Source organism: Takifugu flavidus, chromosome 5 (assembly GCF_003711565.1).
Source record: "Takifugu flavidus isolate HTHZ2018 chromosome 5, ASM371156v2, whole genome shotgun sequence".
NCBI classification, from domain to species: domain Eukaryota; kingdom Metazoa; phylum Chordata; class Actinopteri; order Tetraodontiformes; family Tetraodontidae; genus Takifugu; species Takifugu flavidus.
In genome coordinates, this window is record NC_079524.1 from 10488122 (window position 1) to 10511205 (window position 23084).

The window sequence follows — 23084 nt, forward strand, 5'->3', positions numbered from 1 at the left end:
GTATGAATTAACTGTATAGCAAATGTTAAATGCTTCTCCTGGACAATCGCCTTTAAGTCTAACTTGCATTAAATAGTTTAAGGTTAATGTTACAAGTTCAGCATGAAAGGAAACATACTTTAATGAGGTTTTCGCTCTGTTGCATTACGTGTAATCGAGTTTTATGCTTTTTATGCAGTTTTCTATTTTTAAATGTCGTTTTTTTGAGGGTGTTGTTCACCCACATTATCAGCCGGCTGCAGCCGCTCGGGTTCAGCACCAACATGTGCAGGTAATAAATGCCCCGGTGGGACCTGGAGATGCCCCTGCAGGCAGTTGAGTGTCCCCTCCTGCCCGCAGAGGGGGATGCTGAGATGATGCAACCAGAGGAGGGGGCAGAGGATCGTCCGGCCGGCTGCTGCTGCCAGAAGAGGGGCTGATATCCGATAGCGATGCTGCCCGCCGCTGTCTGAGGTGAAGGATTAGCGGGCTCCCGTGGAACGCCAATGAGCCACCATCGGCCATTTATCAGCAGCCCAACCGAGAGAAGCGAGGAAACATCAGGTATGGAGGATTTATCAGCTCGTTGCCACGGCGCTGCCTTTATGCCGGCTATGCTAACATTGTTAGCAGGCGCATTAGCCGCGGCGCTAGCACCTTTAGCTGCCATTTCTCTTTTTGACAGCTTAAGGGGAAACTAGATGCCCGTGAAAGCAGCGGGATCAACAACCAAAGTTGTTTTAATTTGCCAGACTCGCGTCTTTCATTGGGTTTGTAGATGATTCAGGTTTTAGATCGCTTTTAGGTAAGTTGTCAAGGCAGAAACCTTCACATGGACAGCCATCAGTTATTTCAAAATAAGCTTGTGCAACGCTTTACCAGCGCTGTCAATAAGTGCGTGCGTGTGTATGCAACTACTAGATTCTGGTTTATCAGGAATAAAAAGTAGTTTTAACTGCAGAACTCTTTTGGCTGGTTTAGGGTCGAGTCTATAGGGAAGAAATGTACATTTTTGTAAACTTGTAATGGGACCACACGCTACTCAGCATGACTTATAGCAGACATTTTTATTGCCAGGACTTTACCCTGGTGAAATGTAGCCTCTCGTATGTTAGATATTTGATTTCGGTGTGAGGTTTTGTTCATGTTTGCTTTGTTTTGAAAGTGCGTGACCAAACCGGAAGTGAAATTACTCGCATTCCCTGCGTGCCTCACTTTGCTAACTAGCTAACCGAGCTCGCTGTTTTTGAAGTCGTTAGTTATACTCAAACAAGATTTTAAAGCCGACTGCTCGCTAAGAGTGTCGGGTAGCTCCATTTTGCCAAACGGTGTGGTTTGGAAAAGCTGTTGGTGTATGACGGCTTTTAGACTTCATGTTAGCATTTTCTGCTAATGTTGCTGATGTGGGTTTAGCTCAGATCAACAACAACAAAAAGGTTTAGCCATGAACAATAGTTATTCACTGGCCAAAGAGAAGTCATCAGCTACGGCGGGACGTGTCGGTGTTACATACTTTGTACCATTTTAGAAATCATCTTTCTGAAAACCATCAACTTGGCTCTGCCATCCTCATCTTGCTAAAGGAGGAATCATAAATGCTTCCCAAAGAAACCATGGGGACATTCACTGATGTGAAAGAATAAAACCGAATAGGTTGACACAGTTTAGTCACCGAGTTTGAAATGTGTCTACACTTTGTAGTCGACTTGTGATTTTGAATAGTTGTATCAGCAAATGTTTTTGCACTCCAGACATAAGCATGGAAGTAAAAGACGTCCTGTTTGACAGTGTCCTCTCTGTTTGGTGCTGGACCGGAGCCTGTTTGTCTTTGTACACACAGTCACCCCTTCAGGCTCTACGGCTCTCTGTTCTAATGGAGACGCCTCTGCAGGAAGCTGGTGTTTTGCTTCGGAAGTGGCTCCCCCGTGGTTAAAGCATGAATCCAGAAGGGGGAGCAGGGAAAGAGTCCTAATGAGTTTCTGGTCCAGCGCCCCACCCCCAGCTCATTCTCTCCACTGTCTTGCTTTTGTCCCATCTGTGATATGTGCTTTAATCAGTTGTCTGTACAGGGAAAACCACACACAGACCACTGTTCCTTTTGGGTTCTTCTTAAATGAGACCCATCTTTAATTAAATCTTTTATTTAATTTGAACCAAGCGTTGGGTTAGCTTGTTGCTTACTCTTTCTTTTCCTTTTACATCTATGAGGTAAGATTAGTATATTTTATGGTGCCATGTTATATTGTCCCCCCGACAGTGTCCATCCTCACTAGATGAATGCGGTCAGATGGTCCCCTGGATACTATTTGAGACTGTGAGAGATTTAAGCTCTTAAAACAGAAAGATGTTGTAAGTGGTCAGCTGAGCAACATTGAGTCACCAATGACAAAGTTATTCATGGTCTTGTTTTTCCACGGTTGATCAGACTTTTAACCCCCCCAAAAAACAAAACACACAGTTTTGGTAGACGTGCTCACTCTAGTTTATCCCATGGATGATTAAACCCACAGAAGCTTTCCATTGGGGAGGACAAACCTGCGGTTTGCTGCTCTTTTGGGGCCCGGCCAGCACCCTCATGCCCGTTCAGACCCAAAGAAAAGGGCTGAACTGGAGCGTGCGGCTCTTTTTCACACATCTGCTTTGACACACATTCAACTATTCACATTGTTGAGTTGTTCAGCTCACACGTTGGAACCGACAACACCCTTCCACATGTGTTATGAGGAGGTCGTACGTGCAGGCCAGAGAGCGTCGAACCACGATCACGACCGTCTGATTTAGCCACCGTTTGCAGTACCGTGGGACCTCTACTTACGAACGCCTCTACATGCGGAATTTTCAGGTTACGAAACGTCTCAACGGGAAAATATTTCCTCTTGTTACGAAAGAAATTTCAGGATACGAAAGGCAAAAATACGCTACCGCTGCTACTCGCCGCTCGCGGAGTTTTGCGTACGCAAACATGGCGTGTGCACGTGTCGAGCTGCATTTGCTAGGAGGGACGTCAATCTGTACAGTTTGTGTGCATCCCAGCGTCGCCTTCGTTTAACTTTTATTTATTGTGGGTGTTCGTATGTTTGTCCATTAGATGGCGGTGTTACCACAAGTGTTAGCGTTCGTTGCTAGTAGTGACGGCTAATGTAAGATTAGCCTGTAATAAAGTCATTTTGTTCCTGGAGAAGCCTTGCACTGAATTCCTACATTTATTGTGCGGTAACCTAAGTGTAACATGTATTTGTTACATGTTTTGATGCATTTTTATGATTTATAAAAAAAATGATGTCCGAATTTTTGGGGGCTTGGAACGGATTAGGGCATTTACATGGAAAACGCGCCTCTACTTACGTAATTTTCAGGTTACGAAACAACTTCCGGAACCAATTAATTTCGTAAGTAGAGGTCCCACTGTATTAGCAGACACGTTCGTGCTCAACGACAGCCCAAAAATACAGCTATGGTGCGTTTTGCATGTTCAGAGAGTTATTCTGTGCATTCTTTAGTGAAACGCCACACGGATCTGTGAAAAGAATGCGCTGCACATCTGGATCACAGAGCTGCAGCGTCCGAATGACTGGAAAAGATTATCTTCCTACACGTGATGCAGGTGGTTGTGTTTTTCTTGTCGGAGGTGGTTAATGAACGCGTGACGTGTTTCGTCCAGAACCAAAACACCCTGATGATGAACTAGTCTCCACACTGGACCAGTTTTTGGTGGTCACACGATCAGATTTGTATTTGTGTAGCTAAGATTCCTGATTAATTTATTTTATTTTTCTGAATTTGACCTCCTGCCACGAAACGAATCGATCAACAAACCCTCAAGAAAACAGCAGATTATTGGCTGGGACATTAATTTGGGTTGGATTTGCTCCAAGAAATAAATAACTTTAGCTCCTGTTTTCCTCTTCAGCACCTTCAGAACACAGACTTCCAGATCTGTGGCAAAATACTTGCACCTCCTCTCCAGCTGTGCGCTCGTGACATCACTCCGCTACGCTGAATAGAACCTCCCGTCTTTCCGACGTGCGTTCTTTATGTGTTTGCGGCCTTTACAACAGTTGCGTCTTTCTTTGCCAGCTGAAACACTTCAAGGTGTTTTATACGAAACCTTTTGGGGTAAATAAAGACTTCGTGCCCAGGAGGTGGATCCCGTTTGAGTTGGCGGTTCCAACTTTCATGGCCTAATATGATTTCTTGGCAGGTAGCAATGGAATCCATCGCCCCGCATGTCGGTTGCTCGGCAACAGACTAACAGACTCTTCTTTTTGCTGAAAAGTATTTGACTTTGATGTCCGATGCGATGGGTTCTTGCCTTTTTTGGATCGGCACCGCGGTTTTTTGCTCGGTTCATTCCCCTCGGATAAACACACGACAGCCTCCTGAACCACCCACCCAGAAGCTTATTTGTGTGATTGTTGTTGCAGCTGATTCCATATCACAAACAGGAGGGCCATCTAGTGGAGGAACAGGTCCTAACTTCCTCTCCTGGGTGGTCCTCCTGGGTGCGCCTGAACGTGAATCTACCAGGATTAAAGTCATCAGGTCTGAACCACTTATTGCTAGCTACCATTCTGCTGTTGGAGCTGCAGCTATTTTGCCGTTTGAGCGTCTGTTTATCAGACGACAGGAGCTGACAAACGTTTTCTGGCGTTCGCTGTGATGAAAATGGTTTCTTTCTCTTCTGTTGGCGGAAATCATTTTTTTCCTCTGTGAAAAATTGGAGCTTTCGCTGTGCGTTTTGACGTTCTTCACCTTTTTCCTTCCCTCCTCTACGTCCAGACCGAGCTGTAGATGAACCGGCATCAGAGGGCTTAGCATGAAGAAGTCGGTGCGGCCAGCGGTGAGTAGGGCGAGCGGAGAGCGAGGGAAGCCAGAGGTCGCCGGTACCACAGGCACTGGGAAGCCCGTATCCAAGAGCAGCACAGCAGCACCTCTTTCTAAGGTAAGACTGCGCTTCCTGACGCCATTTTAGTGGAAATGTATCCGATTTTATGGAGAGCGTGATGGCTACTGTCAACATTTCTGCCTCCAGGTAAAAAGCAGCGATGACCTTTTAGCAGCTATGGCCGGAGGGAACCCCACACCATCTAACGCTGTCGCCAAGACCAAGAGAACAGCGTCTGTTGGGACCACTGCTAGCACCCTAGACAAACCAAAGACAACATCAGGTACAGCTTTTTCCTTTTTACTCAGTTCTGGTCTCTCTTGGAAGTGCGGCGTGACTTTCTGTGTACTTTTATTAGGTACTACATCCAAGCGTTTGACATCTTCGGTTACCAAGGAGACAAATTTAACACGCGACCGCCTGCGAACATCCAGAGCCTCGGCCAATAAGAAGCAGTCTGCGGCAGGTACGGTGGTGGGGGACGCAGCCTCGGGGAAGCGCTCACGCAGCCAGGTGCTGGTAGAGTCTGAGAGCCGCATGAGCAAATCTAAATCAGACGGCCAGATAAGTGATAAGGTTGCCCTCGAGGCCAAAGTCAAAGATCTGCTGGGTTTGGCTAAAAGCAAAGATGTGGAGATCCTCCACCTACGCAGCGAGCTGAGAGACATGAGGGCCCAGCTTGGTTTGGGAGGAAAGGAGCTGCAGGAAGGTCCCGAGGAGGAGGAGGAGGAGGAGGAGAAGCCCCACGTGTCGGCCATCACGGCCGCCGACGTGGAGTCCACACTTATTCTGTTACAGGAGCAAAACCAGGCCATCAGAGAGGAGCTTAACCTGCTGAAGAGTGAGAACAGAATGCTCAAGGATCGGCTCAACGCGCTGGGCTTTTCTCTGGAACAGAGGCTCGACGGCTCGGACAAGTTGTTCAGCTACGCGTCCCTCAGCCCCGACCTGGCTGCAGGGAGCGGGCAAAGTGACGGCGGGGGGACGGGCACGCTGACCTCTTCAGTGGAGGGATCCGCCCCCGGTTCCTTAGAGGACCTGCTCGCAGGGCACCAGCACGGAGGTTCGGCAGACAATCTTGACAGCGAATCTAGCGAGGTCTACCAGGCCGTCACCTCCAGCGACGACGCGCTGGACGCCCCCTCCGGGGCGTCCTCGTCGTCGGAGTCGGAATGCGCGCCCAGCAGGGAGCGCTCTCGGAGAGGTAGCAGCGGGAACGCCAGCGAAGTGTCCGTGGCCTGTCTGACCGAGCGCATTCACCAGATGGAGGAGAACCAACACAGCACTGCTGAGGAGCTCCAGGCCACTTTACAGGAGCTGGCCGACCTGCAGCAAATCACCCAGGAGCTGAACGGGGAGAACGAACGTCTGGGAGAAGAGAAGGTGATCCTGATGGACTCCCTGTGCCAGCAGAGTGATAAACTTGAGCTCTATGGCCGGCAGATCGAGTACCTGCGCTCTCTGCTGGATGAGCATCATGTATCGTACGTGCTGGAGGAGGACATCAAGAGCGGCCGCTACATGGAGCTGGAGCAGCGCTACGCAGACCTGGCAGAAAACGCCCGCTTCGAGAGGGAGCAGCTGCTTGGTGTCCAGCAGCACCTGTCCAACACGCTGAAGATGGCCGAGCAGGACAACGCCGAGGCCCAGGAGATGATCGGAGCGCTGAAGGAGAGGAACCACCAGATGGAGCGCATCATGGAGTCGGAGAGGCAGGGCAGGGCCGCCGTCGAGGCCGCGCTCCACGAGTACAAGGACGCCGTCAGCAGTGAGCAGGCAGAGCTGAGCCGCTGCAGGGCCCAGCTGGACCAGGAGAGGCAGCGAGTGGCCGAGCTCTACTCGCTCCACACTGCCGGGGACAAGAACGACATCTGCCAGCTGCTGGAGGGCGTGCGTCTGGGGAAGGAGGAGGCCGAGGCCAAGGCGGCGAAATTACAGGAGGGCCTGGAGCAAGCGCACAGTGACCTCGGCCACCTGCAGGAGACCTTCAGTAAGGTAAGAGAGAGTGGATTCAGCTTCTGATTGTTCTTGTTTAGAGCCGCGCTGTACACGTTCTCCTGTGGTTGCAGCTGGATCGGGAATACAGGGAGTTCCAGGAACAGGCGCAGCGGCAGCTGAGCGAGCAGGAGCGCGCCCTGGAGAAGCAGCGCATGGACCTGCAGGAGAAGGAGACAGAGATCGCCGACATGAAGGAGACCATCTTTGAGCTGGAGGACGAGGTGGAGCAGCACCGAGCTCTGAAGCTGCACGACAACCTCATCATCACAGACCTGGAGAGTGAGTCTGTCTCCCTGTTCCCGGTGCCTTTTCGAATCCGCGAAGTTCCGAGTCTTCTATCGACTCTGTTTCAGACTCGGTGAAGAAGCTGCAGGACCAGAAACATGACATGGAACGAGAGATCAAGATCCTCCACCGCCGGCTGAGGGTGCGTGCGGACAATTTCAGTGGGCGAATGGAGAAAGCGGAGCACTGATGTGGCCGCTGCTTCTGCTTTCAGGAGGAGTCGATGGAGTGGCGCCAGTTCCAGGCCGACCTGCAGACGGCCGTCGTCATCGCCAACGACATCAAGTCGGAAGCTCAGGAAGAGATCGGCGACCTGCGGCGCCGGCTGCAGGAGGCCCAGGAGAAGAACGAGAAGCTGAGCAAGGAGCTGGAGGAGGTCAAGAGCCGCAAGTAAGAGCCACTTAGGAGCGCTCCCGTGGTCGCGCTGACACAGCCTGTCCTCTCTCCGTAAACAAAGGCAGATTTAAAGCTGCTTATTTGATTATGCGATAATGGTTGTTTACGCTTCGTTTGTATTCGTTTATCTCTGAAGGATCCCACAGTTGATAGAGTGCCTCTGCAGACCCACTTTCAGTTCCAGTTTCTCCATAAATGTCTCTTCCACGTAATATATAAACTGAATTAGTTTGCACGCCACGGTCAGGGGCTGTGAGTTTACAACCTGACGGTATTACCGTGTGTGTGTGTGTGTTCCAGACAGGATGAAGAGCGAGGCAGAGTGTATAACTACATGAACGCGGTGGAGAGAGACCTGGCCGCTCTCCGACAGGGAATGGGTCTGAGCCGGAGGTCCTCCACCTCCTCTGAGCCGTCCCCCACAGTCAAAACGCTCATCAAAAGCTTTGACAGCGCCTCACAAGGTACGACCGGTTCCCCGCCGCCCACGAGGAAGCTCGCCGCCATCTGAACCGGCCGCGTTTCCCCCGCAGGTCCACCTTCCAACGGTGCTTCCGTGACCCCGACGGCCTCAGCCGCCCCGCTGCCCCGCACCCCCCTCAGCCCCAGCCCTATGAAGACGCCACCGGCAGCCGCTGTCTCGCCCATACAGGTATTCTGACCGGGGGGGGGGGGGTTGCATTTCTAAAAGGGCACTTTAATGCTCATCTGGGGTATTTTTGCCCCTTCAGAGACACTCCATCAGCGGGTCGATGTCAGCAGCTAAGCCCCTCTCCTCCCTCGGTGATAAGAGGCCCACGTACACAGACATCACCATACCAGGTGGGTGAACCTTGGATAAGATCAATGACGTACTCAACCTATCATATCCTGCTCTTTAACCGGGTTCACTGTCCCCTCGGTGAACCCCGGAGCTCCTTCGCAGCCTGTTGACTTCATATCCTGAGCACTCAAACGTTAAAACGAGGAGCAATAATGAGGCAGCAGATACTCTGAAGTTTCCCTCAGTTCATTCTCACCAGTAATGAGTTCAAATGTCTCATGCGAACGTGCAGATTGGACCATAGTCTCCATGTTACCCCCCCTCTCCCTCTGATTTATTGTTTTCTCTGGACGAGGAAGCCTCGTTGGTCCGTATTTCCTGCATCCACGGGGTCTGGAATGTAGCTCTTCCCTGACAATATTTCAGAGGAAGGACCTTATAGAGACGCTGTGTCATATGTGATGTAAATACTGTCCACAGCTGAGCACCTCCTCAGGGGGAGCGCAGCGAGCCGGCCTCCATCCGCCCTCCAGAGGGTCTCCAACATGGACTCCGCCAAAACCATCTCAGGTCAGAGAGACGACATTAGCCACGCAAACCTGCCGCGGGCTAATTCTGCCACCGGATTAGTGGGAATAAAATCCAATAATTGCCTCCTATTTCCTGAGCAGTGTCCCGGCGGAGCAGTGAGGAGATGAAGAGGGACATGTCGGCTTCGGAGGGGGCCTCCTCCACCTCCCTGATGGCGATGAGCGCTGCATCCGCCCCGCTGTCTCTGTCCTCCTCCTCCCCCACAGCTTCTGTTACCCCTACGACGCGTAGCCGCCTAAGGTAGCACCAGAAGAGTCAATTCAGCAAAATCCTCTCACATATTGTAATCATCATCAGTTCAAATGAAGTTTTCATCTTCAAAAACCCCCTTAAATGTTATTTCCAAATGCGCTTGGTTACATTCCATTCCTGTTTCTTTGAGCGTAGTCATGACGACGTATAACGTCCCTAATGCATGTGTTTGTCTAACCAACACAATATAAATGTCTTTGCTTGTCTATACATCATCCGTGTTTGTGTTACAGAGAAGAGCGGAAGGATCCGCTGTCGGCGCTGGCCAGAGAGTACGGAGGCTCCAAGAGAAATGCTCTGCTCAAGTGGTGTCAGAAGAAGACTGAGGGCTACCAGGTAACGAACCCATGACCTCACCTCAAACCAGAACCCTCCTGGAAGTGGCAGCGAGTCCAAGTTTTGCGTCACGGGGTCCCAGATGTTTCAGCGTGTTGTTGTGGCTGTGGGGATGCCGACGTCAGCAACAGTAAATAAGAGTTTTGAAAATGAAACGAAAGCGTCCATCAGGCTCCGCTAGCCTCCGCTAGCCTCCGCTAGCGTAGCGCACTCTGAATGTTGTTTTCTTGCCACACATCTGCACCTGATATAATTTCCAGTGGAAATGTTGTCAACATATTAGTGTATTGATGGAATGGTAGACCAGACTTCCTGCTCTCCCCTCAGGATTGAAGATCCCATTTTGCCTCTCTGGCCCTCTCAGCTTAAATTCTGATCAAACCAGCCTGCTCCTCTCCCTCTGATACTGGGGTCACAGGTCACTGCTGACAGCCTGACGCTGATGTTTTAAAGCCCTGGTACAGACGGCATCAGGGGGTCGTTGCATGTGGTAGTTAGACAACGCCAGAATGTCTGACCAGAGACAACACACACCCCAGCATTGGACTTGAAATAGCTCTAAAAAGGACAATTGACAGGTGCGGTGATGTTTACCCCCTTTTAGCTGACATAGGTTGTGGTTTCCATGACAGCCGGGGTCTTTTTCAGGAAGTGCGCAACATTTAACACATCCTGTGTGTTTTAACGGCCTGGTATGAACATGTGACATCCTCTGAACCACCGATGGTTTGACACCAAGGAGAATTTACAGTCGCAGATTTACAGTCCTGTTCGGAGAATGTCCTCAATTCAGCGCTCCATTGTTGTTAAATCATTTTTAATGGTTTCATGAGGACCCTGTCTTTATGAGCGTCATATAGCTGAGAGCCCGTAGTCGTGCCTCAGTGGGATAAAAGGCTGGAACGTCTTAGCTCAGCAGCGTTTGACCTAGAATTTTCAACGTTAGCACAGCTGAAATTAGCACGCTAACCAGGCGGACCCGGCCTGTCCCGCCCTGCTTTATCTCAAGAGTGTGGACTGATAAAAGCAGCTGGTCTGTGCTCTGGCGATAACTCAGCACACTTTTTGCTTTTCAGAACATTGACATCACAAACTTCAGCAGCAGCTGGAATGACGGCCTAGCCTTCTGCGCTGTGCTGCACACCTACCTGCCTGCACACATCCCATACCAGGAACTCACCAGCCAAGAGAAGGCAAGTAGTGACCCAGCGCTCCATCAGTAAACCCAGGGACGAATGATTATGGGAGTGGGCATCACAGAGAGGTTGCTATTGGTCATTTTGTTAAACAATGAAGCAAATTCAGGTAGAATTTGTACTTCGCCTGCACCCCCGTCCTCCCTTCACCGGTGTTGTGGTCTGTGTACACCACATACCAGTCACTGACTCTGATTCTCTTCATATCGCAGAGGAGGAACTTCACTCTGGCCTTCCAGGCTGCAGAGAGTGTGGGCATCAAATGCACTTTGGTAAGTTCTGCAGCGCCATCAGAGCCGGTTGTGGGTCCTCCCTCCTCACGTCCACTGTTTCTCCTGCTCTGGTTTCCAGGACATCAACGACATGGTGCACACAGAGAGGCCAGACTGGCAGAGCGTCATGACCTACGTTACGGCAATCTACAAGTACTTTGAGACCTGACTGCTCCGGGCTCCTCCCCGCCCGGCAGACCCCCCCCCCACCCCAGAAATAACCGCGTCACCGACATTCAACAACGCCGTCCCCGCTCAGCTCCTAACAGCGCGGCGTGGAAGGAGCTGAGCGGAGGAACGCACCTAAAGGGCTGTTTGTGAAACGGCGGAGCGGCAACGAGGGTCAAGAAACGGTGCCTTTAACTCCACTTTCCCTTGCGAGCGTTTCTCGCCTCACATTTAGCTCAGCGACGTTGCAGACTGATGTTTACAATACTCTTTCTCTCGGTTTGAGCTGCTGTGGAACGCCACAAACCAAAAGGCAGTGAGGTCGGAATTCCCCCCCAGCGCTGAATAGTTTCTCTGAAAGGAGCTTCAGACGGCCTTTTCACGCCCAGTCTTCCACACGGTACGGCACGCTGCAGATGCCTCGGGCTCAGGATGAAGTGCCTGTCGGAGTTTGGAGGCGGGAGACGCTCGCTACCTTCTTTTCTCTACAGATCCCGAAGCCGAACGTTCCCAGAGTCGTTGCTCCAGAGGGAGCGCTGCTGCAGGCAGCATGACTGCTGCCGTGTCGAGCGCAGGAATGGCTCCAGCCTATAAAACCCACGCACGCACGCTTCGCTGAGCAGCACGAACACTCAAACTTTCAATCACTAATATTTATTTGACGTGTACTGACTTTACTAGCAACCCCAAATGGGATTTGGAGTTTTTATTAGCCTTAAATTCCCCCATCCTGGAGGTGAAAGTGTCCCGCACAGTGGCTCCATGCAGGAAAAAAAAGATTTCTTTAATCCTGCGCACGTAGTCCTGTAGCTGAATGCAGCTTATTGTTAACGTAGTGATTGAAGCTGATGGGGATTCACTATGTTGCACATGTTGGATGAGAGCAGTGATGCCACTCTCGTGCTTTTCTGCCTCGCTCTTTCTACCAGGCGGCACCGTTCAGAGCCCCGATTTCACTTAACACCAAAACTGTTTTTTTTTGTCATTAATTGCACCTCACACACATTTTTGTAAATCGGCACAGCACGTGTTTGAGGTGGTGATGAAGGTTGTTTAGCTTGCTGAGATGTTGTTTTTTTCTTAAAGGTTAAATCTGAACAGATTGCCTACATTATCGGGCATCAGCGGTGTGTTCTAGACGGACCGCAGGACTTTAGGCTTTTCACAGTTATGTGACATATTTATTATCTTTGGAACGGAGCCATGCTAGCGGTCGCTCCTCTGGTTTACATGCTAAGCCAAGCACTTGCAGGCCTGCATGAGAGTGCATCATTTTCCCATCTTGCATCTACGAAATGAAGCAAATAAGCAGCCGAATGTCTCGTTTTAATTTGACATGTTAGCGTTGATGCGGTGATATCCAGCTGGTTTTCCACTAACTTATGTTACCATAGAGCTATTTGGTTTTGTGCTACACCATTTACTATTTCTGGTTTCATTGGGAAGCATTAATATTAACACTTTAAGTCCTCACATTCATCGTGTTAATAAGCTACAGACCTAACGAGCACGCTAACATTTATCAAACGCTCCGCACATTTTAATCGTAGCATTTGTCAGCAGTTGCAGCCGCATGAAGACACTTTTTATACCATTTATTCGTGTGTTTATGCAGCCTCCACTTGCTCATTACAGGACACACGAGCGCCTAAGCTGCCTACATTAGTGTCTTCTAACTAGTTTAGTAATAGATAGGTCGGACTTAAAGTGTTAGCATGTAATGCTATGGGTTTAGCTCACCTCTGCAGATTCACTATTTATTCATTGCTTTACGCATGTGTGCAAACGTATTTATAACACTACAGTAAGTTGTAACTGCACTGAGATAAGCTTTTTTTGTTTTTAATACTAATTTCCTCTTTCTTTCGGTGAAAGTGTCATTGTGAGCCGTGGGTCTTCCCCCCCAGACAGATGCTTGTCACTGTGAACTGAGTTGTCTAAAGTCCAGTTGTTGAGTTGCTGGTTGAGTTGATGGCTGTTATCAGCAGCAACATCAGGAACAACATCTGTGTGTGTGTGCGTGCGGACACGCCTGTGGTGAGTGACTGGTGGGACCCAGAGGTCGGAGGGATGAGGGCACACTCCAGGCCCAGATGACGCAGATATGAGGGACGTGTATTCCGAAGCTCTGGGTATATTAGCTTTACACAACAATCAAAGCAAATGTGAACAGTGTGTTTATTGTGCGCTTTTTTTATTGGTCCACTTCATCACGCTACATTATTTGTTTACTTGAAAGAGTTCTGAGAATTCCACTGAACGTGCTTTATTTTGTATTTTTATTCCCACGTTGCCTGGTTAGTTTATATATAGATATATATATATATCTATATTTAAAAAACAAAAACCCTGCTGCTTTTTCAGTCAGTGAGGAGGTTGGTTTTGTTTCCATGCAGTTTTGAAACGTCTCTTAGCGACAGATTGCTAAATTGAAGCTAAATGAGTTAAATGTGTGCGTTAATGTGTAAAGGGATTAAGCTACAGTATTAAGTACACACAAATGTTCAATCAGTTGTTAAAAGATGCTGTTTGGTTTTTATGTTGCTGTTTTTCTGGCAGTAGTTATTAAAAAATGAGGAAAAAACCAAAGCATTGACGCAGACATTCTCTAGTCTTATTGTCTCTCTCCATTTTAGAACATTAACCCAACCCAGTATTAATCAATCAGACTCCTTAATTGGCTAAAAGCTGCTCATTATTGCTCTTCTGTGTATTTATCCAGCTACAAAGTCTGATAGTACAAAAGAAAAAAGCGCCTTTAAACCTTTAATGATATTCAGTTTCTATAAAGTTTAAACACATGCACTAATTAATATGTAATTAAAGGCCCGTTTAGCTCACAGACACCTGGCACGGCGTTTATGACGTCACCGCCCCGCGATGGCGCTGACCCGCCCCCGCAGAGGAAACAACCCGATAAGCTGCAGGGAGGTGCGTGCATGCGTGCGTGAGGGGAGATAGTGAGGCTGCAAACTGTTCCCTCGCACTTCTCATCTGTGCAGCAGCCGCGGCGCTTTGTTTCCTCCCTTTACAACCGCTCCCTGGCTGGGAGCAGAAGTTTCGGGCTGAGCGACGTCAACGTGGACGCGCGCCACCCTCCTCACGTGTCGGGAGTGTCACCGGCCGACGTCGAGCTGTGAAGGTAATTTTAAAAAAAAAAAAAAAGAATTCATTCCTTAAATCTGTAGAGTTTGGTCACTTTATTAGAGCCCGGCAGCAATGGCGGTCCTAGATGAGGGGGGGGGGGGGGGGGGATTAGACTGCAGTAAAGAACATATAAAACACTAATGATAGGAAGTGATGACACAGGCCATAGAGTCAGTGGGGCTTTTGCATCCCCCATGTCCTCACAAGTATCTCAAAAGCCTAAAATGAGGAAGCTTTACTTTACTAGTGATCAACTTTTAGTCACGCGGAGTGAGCATCGGCCGGTCAGAGTGGGGGATAAATGTTGAGTTTTTGCGATAAATGTTGAGTTTTGGGGATAAATGTTGAGTTTTTGGGGATAAATGTTGATTTTTGGGGATGCTGCGTGTGCCACTCGGGTTCGTTTGGCGCAAATCCAGACTTCACGCGCGGTTTAGTCACCACGAGCAGTTATTTAATGGTGTTTAAAGTGCAACTGGGCGTCAGACGTTCCGCCCCGGTCACGTTTAATGCTCTATACTGGTGGAATAGTAACCCCATGGGCGTGCATGAGGTCCGGATAGACGTGCGTGTGACGCCTGGCGGCCTGCGGCACGGGCGCGGAGGAGGCAGACCTTTGGTGCAGGATGTGCACGGCTTTAACTTTGAGAAGGAAACCGATGAAAATTCTCCGCAGCTTCCTGACAGACGCGCGGTGCGTGTGCGCGTCCGGCAGCGGGTCGCCCTCTTCCGCCTGAGCTATCTCACAGTTCCCAGCTGTGACCCAAACTCCACCAGACACCAAAATTCGAGACCAAATCTATGAAACTAAGTCCGGTGTCGCCGGACGGGGGCCCATCAGGTGACCCAACCTCAGGACAATTAAGCACCGTTTATGTCTGATGGGTTTTGGGGTGTTATAGCGCCACCTAGAGGGTAGGGGGGACTGCGCCGACTGGGGGTGAAACAGAGGCCAGGCTGATTTTTGGGGTCGAGGGACCTCGGTTTCCAGGCTCCCCTATTTTATTTTCCCCTAATTACACCTCTCAGGTTCCTTTTGTTAGAGATTAAATGACACTCCATCTTTGCCGCCCCTCTTTTATTCACGCCCCATCCTCAGCCTGTCCTCGCCACCATTCCACAGCGCCCTCCCTCCTTTGTCTCCGTCCCCGTGCGCCGTGTCCACCTCCACTCTTGCGTAACCTCCGCGCTGTACTTGTTCCTCACGTCCATTCACACCATCGGAAACTATTGTGCAGTAAAGTCGAGGAAATAAAGCCCTTTCTTAGGTTTCCTCTCGCCTCATTCTGGTTCTTAATCCCTAATCAAGCCGGGGCCTCTAATCCCACTAATTCTGCATTGCACATAAACATATTCCTTCACTTTTTCCTTCACGTTTTATTTTTATTTTTTATTTTTACAAAGACAGAATTTAGTACCAACCTGACAAACCTTTGACCCGGGCTCCACATCCACCGAGCAGCCCGGCGGCGCATCGTACGAGTCGGACTCAAGAATGAACTGATTAGAATTTTGAGGTCAAAGGTCTGCGCGAGCTCGTCCCCCGCCAGTCAGATTTATTTTAGAGTTCATTACAAAGCAGGCACTTTAACCCCTGTCGCTGACCCCCTACAGTCCCCGGGGCAGTAACTCTAACCCAGAGCTGAAGGTATGTGGAGCCGACGGGGCGGACGCGTGAAGAGAAGCTGTCAGCCGCACAAAGGTGGTAGAAAACGAAAGTGAAAAGAGGCCAAAGATGAGAACGATTACAAGAAACTAGTTGATATTTGGACTTCAGACTTCAGATTTATTTATTGCCATTGTTCATGTAGTACACAGTATTACACAAGCTAGGAATTTGTCTCGGTGTGACGCTGCAACATTCAACATAGAGAAGACAATAAACACTAGAATAAGATAAATAAGATAAAACATATCTATATATATATATAAATAGTAAGGAATAGGTAATGAGTATTCCTATAATGTGCAAGAGCAGCAGTTAAGTTAAGGTTAGAAGTCCACAGTGCAAACTTGATCAGCTTGACAGACTGGTGGCTTGAGGTGCAGCAGTTTGTGTACAGGGATCCTCGCGTAGGTTCCCGGGGAGTCCAGGTGCTGCAAGATGGAGTGAAGGGCCAGGTTGACCGTGAGCTTGGCGCACTGCAGCAGGAGAGGAGGGAAAGGGCCTGGAAGAGCTGTGGGGCTGCTGCTCCAGAACAGTCTAGACTGGACAGACGGTTCTGCCAGGCGGACGAGGGGCAGCGTGTCCTGGGACAGGATTGTTCGAGTCAGAGGGAGCTGATCCAGCTCGTCCTTTGTAGGCCAACATTTGTGACTTGAACTTAATGCGGGCAGCTAAAGATAGCCCGTGGAGCTTGATCAGCGGTGGGCTGATGATAGCCAGCCCCGATTGGTTAAAGACCAGGCCCCGATGAGTGTGGCAGCCACACACCCAGCAGAGGGGTCAGTAGATAATGCAGCACATCAGCATGTCTTGTACCAGCAGCCGGGTTAGGAGTGGCCTGACCTTTCTGTGGAATAAGGCAAAGACCGGGGCCACGTGGCCAGAGAAGGTCCCACTGATCGTCTACCGTGACCTGGAACAGTCTGGGAAGGAGACAAGTTGTCAATTTTAACGTCGCTGTTGTGGCGAATAGAAACGGGAATCTCAGGTTTAGCAGGGTTAAGTTGGGGGAGGTGATCCGTCATCCGTGCTGATGCAGTTTGGGTGTCATCTGCATGATGAAAAACCACGTGGGCGGATGATCGGCAAAGTCGTGCACGGAGCAGCGGCCCCAGCACGGATCCTTGGGGGACGCCAGTGGAGAGCTGGCGAAAGCTGGCGTTGCCGCGGCACCCTAGCTGAAGGCCCAGTTACGTACTTAAAGCAGTGCCAGTAATGCCCAGTTCAGAGAGGAGGATGCGATGGTCGACTGTAGCAAATGTGTCAATTATATCAAAACCCAAACCCCGAAAACAGGAAGCCGATGTTTGATGGTTACCAGCAGCAGCATCCCGTAGCTTATACAACCCAAGGGTACCACGGAATCTGTTCTGCAAGGAAAGGAATCCTCCGTTTGACTCCCGTACGCTGTATTTACCCGTGTCGTATTTACGCAGCGCTGCAGGATGTGCACCAGGATCCACGTGCAGATGGTGTGAGTTTAAGCCACCTCATGTGACCACAACTGTGGACACGACACGCACAATCTCGGGTGACGTTTTCCTCTGAATACTCTACATTTACGTAAATACAGATAATGTGTTTCCTGCCGTCACCAAACCTGTTAAACATATTTTATCAGTGTCGGTCATTGTCGTCATGGAAGCTGCTTTAGAACAGTTAAAGAAAAAACAGTAACTATACGGCAAGAAAATGAGGGGTACGCTATAAGGCCCCCTACTGGTCACAACCAGAAGACTCCTCACCTTGTTTTTATTTTTTAGCCTCTTTCCCCCCAATGATAAATACAAACACAAATAAAAGGAAACAAGAAGATTTTCTAATGCAAAACTATCAAATGCGTAACATGAGTCTGATACTAAATCAGTAAAAGATGTCTGATTTCGGGGAAACGCAGCACGATTATGTGAGTGTGTGCGTGTGTGTGTGTGTGTGTGTGGTGTGTGTGTGTGTGTGGTGTGTGTGTGTGTGTGTGTGGCGGGGGGGGGTTACAGCTGCTGAATTAATCTGGAAGTGGCAATGTTGATCGTGCGGCCACATCAGGACCCAAACGGAGCGCCACACACTGCCGGTTTGTTATAGTGATGCTCGTTCCTCCTCTTCTTCTTCTGGGGAGGTTTTCAAATATGTTTTTTTTAAAGTTGAATTATGGGCCAGTCCTTCAGAGAGAACCCTCTTTCCCTCGATTATCTGTGAATCCCTGGAGTTTGTTATTGTGGGACGCAGCAGTCGCATGGGAGAATCAACGTGTGGAGCATCATTTCCTTTGCTGTCCTCTGGGATCTTTGGTCTGGGCGCACAGATGCACGAGATGTTTTAACAAGCTGCAACGCCAAATGCATGTTTCAGGAATCCAATTGAAAAAAAAGGACCGCCACAAAACAGGATCGGGGCTTAAGAATCATGGGATCGAGCCACACACAGACTTGACGAAACGAAAGCGTGATGTCTGAACTTGTGAGTTCTGGGTTGACCCAATAGTCCAGAAACCACAATATGACCAAGGCCATCAATGTCTCTGGTTTCCTTCTTACCAGCTTCACTTCTGGGAAAGACCTGCTCTTTAGATGATCAACCCCAGCTCAGCCTGAGCGTCTGAAGGGACAGAAACTCAGTTTTATTTAGCACAATGGCGGTCTTATCAGGATTTTAAAAGTCCGTCCTGGTTTGCCGTCATCCCTCTAAATACAATCACATTTCAAACAACTGCTTTTCCTCTTCTTGCCACGAATCAGTTTGAGCTCCAGACCTTTCTGAAATAATGAACCTAAATCTCTGTCGAAGTTAGCATGAAGTCCCTCCCTGCAAAGCAAACGCACCAATCAAGCAGCCGTGTCAGCAATAAAATCAATAAATATGCTTTCCGACTAACATCATCAGCACACTGAGCTTTTCCAGCCTGTTCACAAACTCTAACCTTCTCTTTTTGTAAAGATAACATTTGCTTTCTTCACGCTGCCTCTGATGTGGTTTATATTTCTTTTCGTGGTGCTTGATTGTGGGGGAGATAAATAAACCCCGTCGTGTTTGTGATTGTTTGTCCAGTTTTAATCTCGTGGACCAAGATTACACGTTGCCCTGTGTTTCTCTAAAAGTGAAACCCCCCCCACGACTACACGGATAATTCAAGCTCATGCATTTTAAATAGTCACACTGTGACTGGATGTGATCAAATCTACGAAAGTGCAGTGTGGGGGCCACCTGCACTCGTTTTCTCGATTTCCATTGGACACCGTGTTCCACCAGCGCCGCTGCAGAGTCAGGGAAGGTTAAAACTGAATATTAATCTAGTTCATCAGTGTGTTTGGGAGTTGGGAAACATCCTCTTGATGTCTGTTTTTGTTGGGCCGTCGAACCCGTCTTACTTCGCTGCGATTGGCCAATATTCTGGCGAGCACACTAAGTTTCTGTTCGATAGCTGGGAGGAAATTGTTATTTTTAGGTGGCGTGACATATCTGATTTTGGTGCGTCTGTCGAAAGTCACTTCCCCTATCATAAAAAGACATTTCCTCTTTTCCATTTCTGCACCTCCGTCTTCAGCAGCATAACGTTCCAGCCATGTGTGTTGTTGGCAGCACGTCAGGCCCTGGAGAGCATCATGGGAAAACGCTGCTGAGGGGACGAATCTGAGGGGCGAGGACAGCGGAGGAGCTTTTTCGGATCTGAAGCCTCGGCGATGGTTTGCTGAGCTGGGAGAGAGAGATCCTCCACACGCGGCCGAAAGTGTTGGTGGAGAGCAGGCTGAGCTCACTGGCTGCCAGGCTGCAGCTATGGTCCTTGAGGTCAGCGTTCCTCGCTCCTCATCAGTTGTCCCGCCGCTCGTGCCATCATGCTGGACCCCTACACCATGACCTACATCGTCCTGGAGCTGCTGATCGCCGTGTTCTCCGTGTTTGGCAACGTGCTGGTGTGTTGGGCCGTGTGTCTCAACAGCAACCTGCAGACCATCACCAACTTCTTCGTGGTGTCTCTGGCGGTGGCGGACATCGCCGTGGGCGTCCTGGCCATTCCGTTCTCCATCGCCATCAGCACCGGTTTCTGCTCCAACTTCTATGGCTGCCTGTTTATCGCCTGCTTCGTGTTGGTCCTCACCCAGAGCTCCATCTTCAGCCTGCTGGCCATTGCGATCGACCGTTACATCGCCATCAAGCTACCGCTCAGGTATGGGAAGCACTGCAACAGGACATGATGAATTCATGAATTTTGAAATAACCCCCCCCCCCCGCGATATCTTTTAAAAAACAGCAGTTTTTCCCCCCCTTATTCAATTTTGCTTTTCCAATTTTTAACATCTGTTTAGCAAGACTTGACGTCTGAGCCTCAGCTGAATAAATATGTCTAGAAGCAAACGTTCTCTTGAGGTTTCGTCCCCCTGGAACTCTTGTATGTTTTACTGTGTAACCCTCCGAGCAATCCAATAATATTTATTTTGCTGTTAAAACTTTAAGACTAGGTGAAGGTGGCTTGTGTGGAGCCCCAGAGACGGCGTCCTCATCTGAATCTGGATCCCTTTTTTCCCCTCCACACAGAGCTCTCAGCTCCGTGAGGGGTCTTATGGTGTTTTTCACATTACTGATGCGTTGTTGCAGGGTGTGTGTGTGTGTATCTGTGTGTGTGTGTGTGTGTGTGTGTGTGTCTGCTTGTTTTTGCGACATTAACCTTTGCACTTCAACATTTCAAATATGTGAAAAAGCAAAGACAAATATCTCAGCTGCTCTCCCACACTGAACTGCAGCCACACTCAAAATAGCCTCTTCCGTTGAGGACTACTTAAAGACCTTGTTTGTACTTTGACTGCAGGGATGCGGAACGGTCTTCCAACGCTGTTCACCACAGTCTATTTTTGACTTTTGGACCCCCTCCGTGGAGGTTTTCACTCCCTGCCGATAGTCGGCTTTGACTTTGTAGCATCCTATTATGATAGGCGACGCCGCCACTCTCCTTGGTTCCACAGCGGTTTTCTGATGTTCCTTTCTTTTCTCTCCAGGTATAACAGCTTGGTGACCGGTAAGCGGGCACAGGGCATTATTGCCATTTGCTGGGTTTTGTCCATCGCCATCGGCCTGACCCCCATGATGGGCTGGCATGTAAAACCTGAACCCTCCGAATACTGCTCCCCGGGTCTGGTCAAGTGCCTGTTTGAAAAGGTGGTCCTCATGTCTTACATGGTCTACTTCAACTTTTTTGGCTGCGTGCTGATCCCCCTGCTGCTGATGCTGGGCATCTACCTGTGCATCTTCATGGCCGCTCGGCACCAACTCAGGCTCATTCAGCTGAAAGTTGTCCATGGTGAAAGATCTGGCTCCACGCTGCAGAAGGAGGTCCAGGCTGCCAAGTCTCTGGCCATCATCGTGGGGCTCTTTGCAGTGTGCTGGCTGCCCCTGCACATCATCAACTGCTTCACCTACTTCTGTCCCAAATGTCACCGCCCGCCGATTTTAATCATGTACACGGCCATAATCCTGTCCCACGGCAACTCTGTCGTCAACCCCTTCATCTACGCCTACCGCATCCGAGAGTTCAGGCAAACCTTCCGCAAAATTATCAGGCGCCACATCCTGGGCCGCCGGCCGCAGCTGGAGAGCAGCGGCAGCAGACGCACGTCCATTCACAACAGCGTCACTGACTCCATCAGACGCAACACAAATGGCCTCAGGATGGACCTCTTCAACGAGCACAGCAGCAGCAGCTGTGAGATTTCCTACCACTGCCCTACAGAGATCTCCATGCGGGGCGGTCTGATAGCAGTGTCCCACGCTCCTCTGTCCATCATCATCGCCCACTGTCCTCACGTGACCTCCTGTCCACTGCAAGCCCTCAAGCAGAGCGAAACCTCCACGCTTGCTAACCAGCAGCACGTGGAAGGACAGCAGAGCAGCAGCCCTCCTGAAAACACGACGGACAAGCAGGACATCGGTTCAGCACAAGCCTCGGTGATATTAAATGAACAGAAATCAAATAGCTGCTTTACTGAGCCGGCACTGATGTCCTGACACACGCTCACAGGCGGGAGTTAAAGTCAAAGCGGACGTTTTGATGCGGTGGCTAATTATGTGTGATTACATCATGGTATGATTATTATTTAAAAAAAACCAACTCTTCACAAGTAGGCTTAATTAGCACTAGCACTGGTGTTGTCCCCCAGCTAAGCCCCGCCCACAGGGATTTTACTGTGACCGAATTGGTATTTATTGTGGTTTCCAGGCTCCATACATGCAGAACACACACTCCTTCCTGGTGTGCGCGTCTGTCATGCTGCGATAAAACGTTCCACAAATGCTTTTAGTGCATCTACTGCTGGAAGCAGGACAATTATGGGAATGTGTTGGATAAAATGCACAGAAGTGGCCCGTCCGTGTTCCTGTGATGCGTAGTTACATTTACGGGGTCTCCAATGTTGCTGTGGCAACAGTGTAGGTTTTATATATATATATAATTATTTTTTTCTTTAGTTTCAGCTGGCTTGGCCAACAAAACTAAAATCCACTCTGTATATTCAGCCCTCCTGTCGATGCAGAACACAACCACAAATACATTATTTCACCACTGTTTTTGGTTATGGTGGATGAGAGCAGAAGCTGCCTCACTGTCGATGACCTCACAATGTCTTCGCTGTTCACGTCTGTATTTAAAATCGATTGAAAGCAGGGATTAAAATAACTAAATGGTGCATCAGTGCTTTTGCTTCCTCTGTGCAGTTGGAAATTTTCTGATTAAAGCATTAAATTATTGATAGATTTTTTTTCCAGGGATACGGACACACCCAGAGGATGTCAGGGAGGATCGTGTGCACTCCTGCGTGAAAAGTTGCACTTGCTCGGGTCCATCCGAGGGACCTGTGAGGTTGACGGAACGTGCTGCCAGCCTCTGTAGCACATTTCTTTTCAGTGCTCGTCACTGTGCAGCTGCAGCCGTCTGTCTCTCAAACCACCTACAATAATGCAGTCTAAATAAATTGTTTGTGCTACATGGAGTGCTGAATTTAAAATGTTCCCAGACTCATTTATCCAGCTCCAGGCATCCCTTGGTGTTATTAAGGGTGGGGTGGGGTCTGATGTAGAATCCCACTGAGTCACAAACTTTGATTTTTTTTCTCATTCTGGGAAGCAGAATCTCAGAGAATCTTTGAAGTGCATTATTTTCCCAGCT

The 23084-nt window shown here is 49.3% G+C and overlaps 2 protein-coding genes across 5 annotated transcripts; both read left to right on the forward strand.

The window, feature by feature from the left end:
- The first annotated feature begins 238 nt into the window (after positions 1-238).
- On the forward strand, positions 239-13710 carry specc1la (sperm antigen with calponin homology and coiled-coil domains 1-like a). Its single transcript, XM_057032714.1, has 16 exons — positions 239-543; positions 4759-4921; positions 5012-5147; positions 5223-6859; positions 6934-7141; positions 7216-7289; positions 7362-7537; positions 7844-8007; positions 8077-8195; positions 8275-8365; positions 8787-8876; positions 8978-9137; positions 9383-9485; positions 10562-10678; positions 10894-10953; positions 11033-13710. Exons 2-16 carry the CDS (start codon positions 4796-4798, stop codon positions 11120-11122), a joined length of 3351 nt encoding a protein of 1116 aa, XP_056888694.1. The 5' UTR covers positions 239-543; positions 4759-4795; the 3' UTR covers positions 11123-13710.
- A 365-nt stretch (positions 13711-14075) lies between these two features.
- On the forward strand, positions 14076-22923 carry adora2aa (adenosine A2a receptor a). 4 transcript variants are annotated; one of them, XR_008950549.1, is made up of 4 exons: positions 14077-14263; positions 19476-20096; positions 20923-22004; positions 22685-22923. XR_008950549.1 is itself a non-coding variant. In XM_057032731.1 (4 exons), the coding sequence occupies exons 2-4, from the start codon at positions 19765-19767 to the stop codon at positions 22736-22738; spliced, it is 1332 nt and encodes a 443-aa protein (XP_056888711.1). In that variant the 5' UTR covers positions 14077-14263; positions 19476-19764; the 3' UTR covers positions 22739-22923. The 4 variants fall into 4 exon arrangements, 3 of the variants coding, with proteins under 3 accessions (XP_056888710.1, XP_056888711.1, XP_056888709.1); XM_057032731.1 differs by having other exon boundaries at positions 20923-21868; XM_057032730.1 differs by having other exon boundaries at positions 14076-14263; positions 19511-20096; positions 20923-22923.
- Positions 22924-23084: the final 161 nt, after the last annotated feature.

Bases quoted from the DNA above. Each gene is read 5' to 3' on its own strand.
- specc1la (XM_057032714.1), top strand. From the start codon at position 4,796: ATGAAGAAGTCGGTGCGGCCAGCGGTGAGTAGGGCGAGCGGAGAGCGA. The intron at 8,196-8,274 runs GTATTCTGACCG...TTGCCCCTTCAG, and splicing joins CCGCTGTCTCGCCCATACAG to AGACACTCCATCAGCGGGTC. The intron at 10,954-11,032 runs GTAAGTTCTGCA...TCTGGTTTCCAG, and splicing joins TGGGCATCAAATGCACTTTG to GACATCAACGACATGGTGCA.
- adora2aa (XM_057032730.1), top strand. From the start codon at position 19,765: ATGCTGGACCCCTACACCATGACCTACATCGTCCTGGAGCTGCTGATC. The intron at 20,097-20,922 runs GTATGGGAAGCA...TTTTCTCTCCAG, and splicing joins GCCATCAAGCTACCGCTCAG to GTATAACAGCTTGGTGACCG.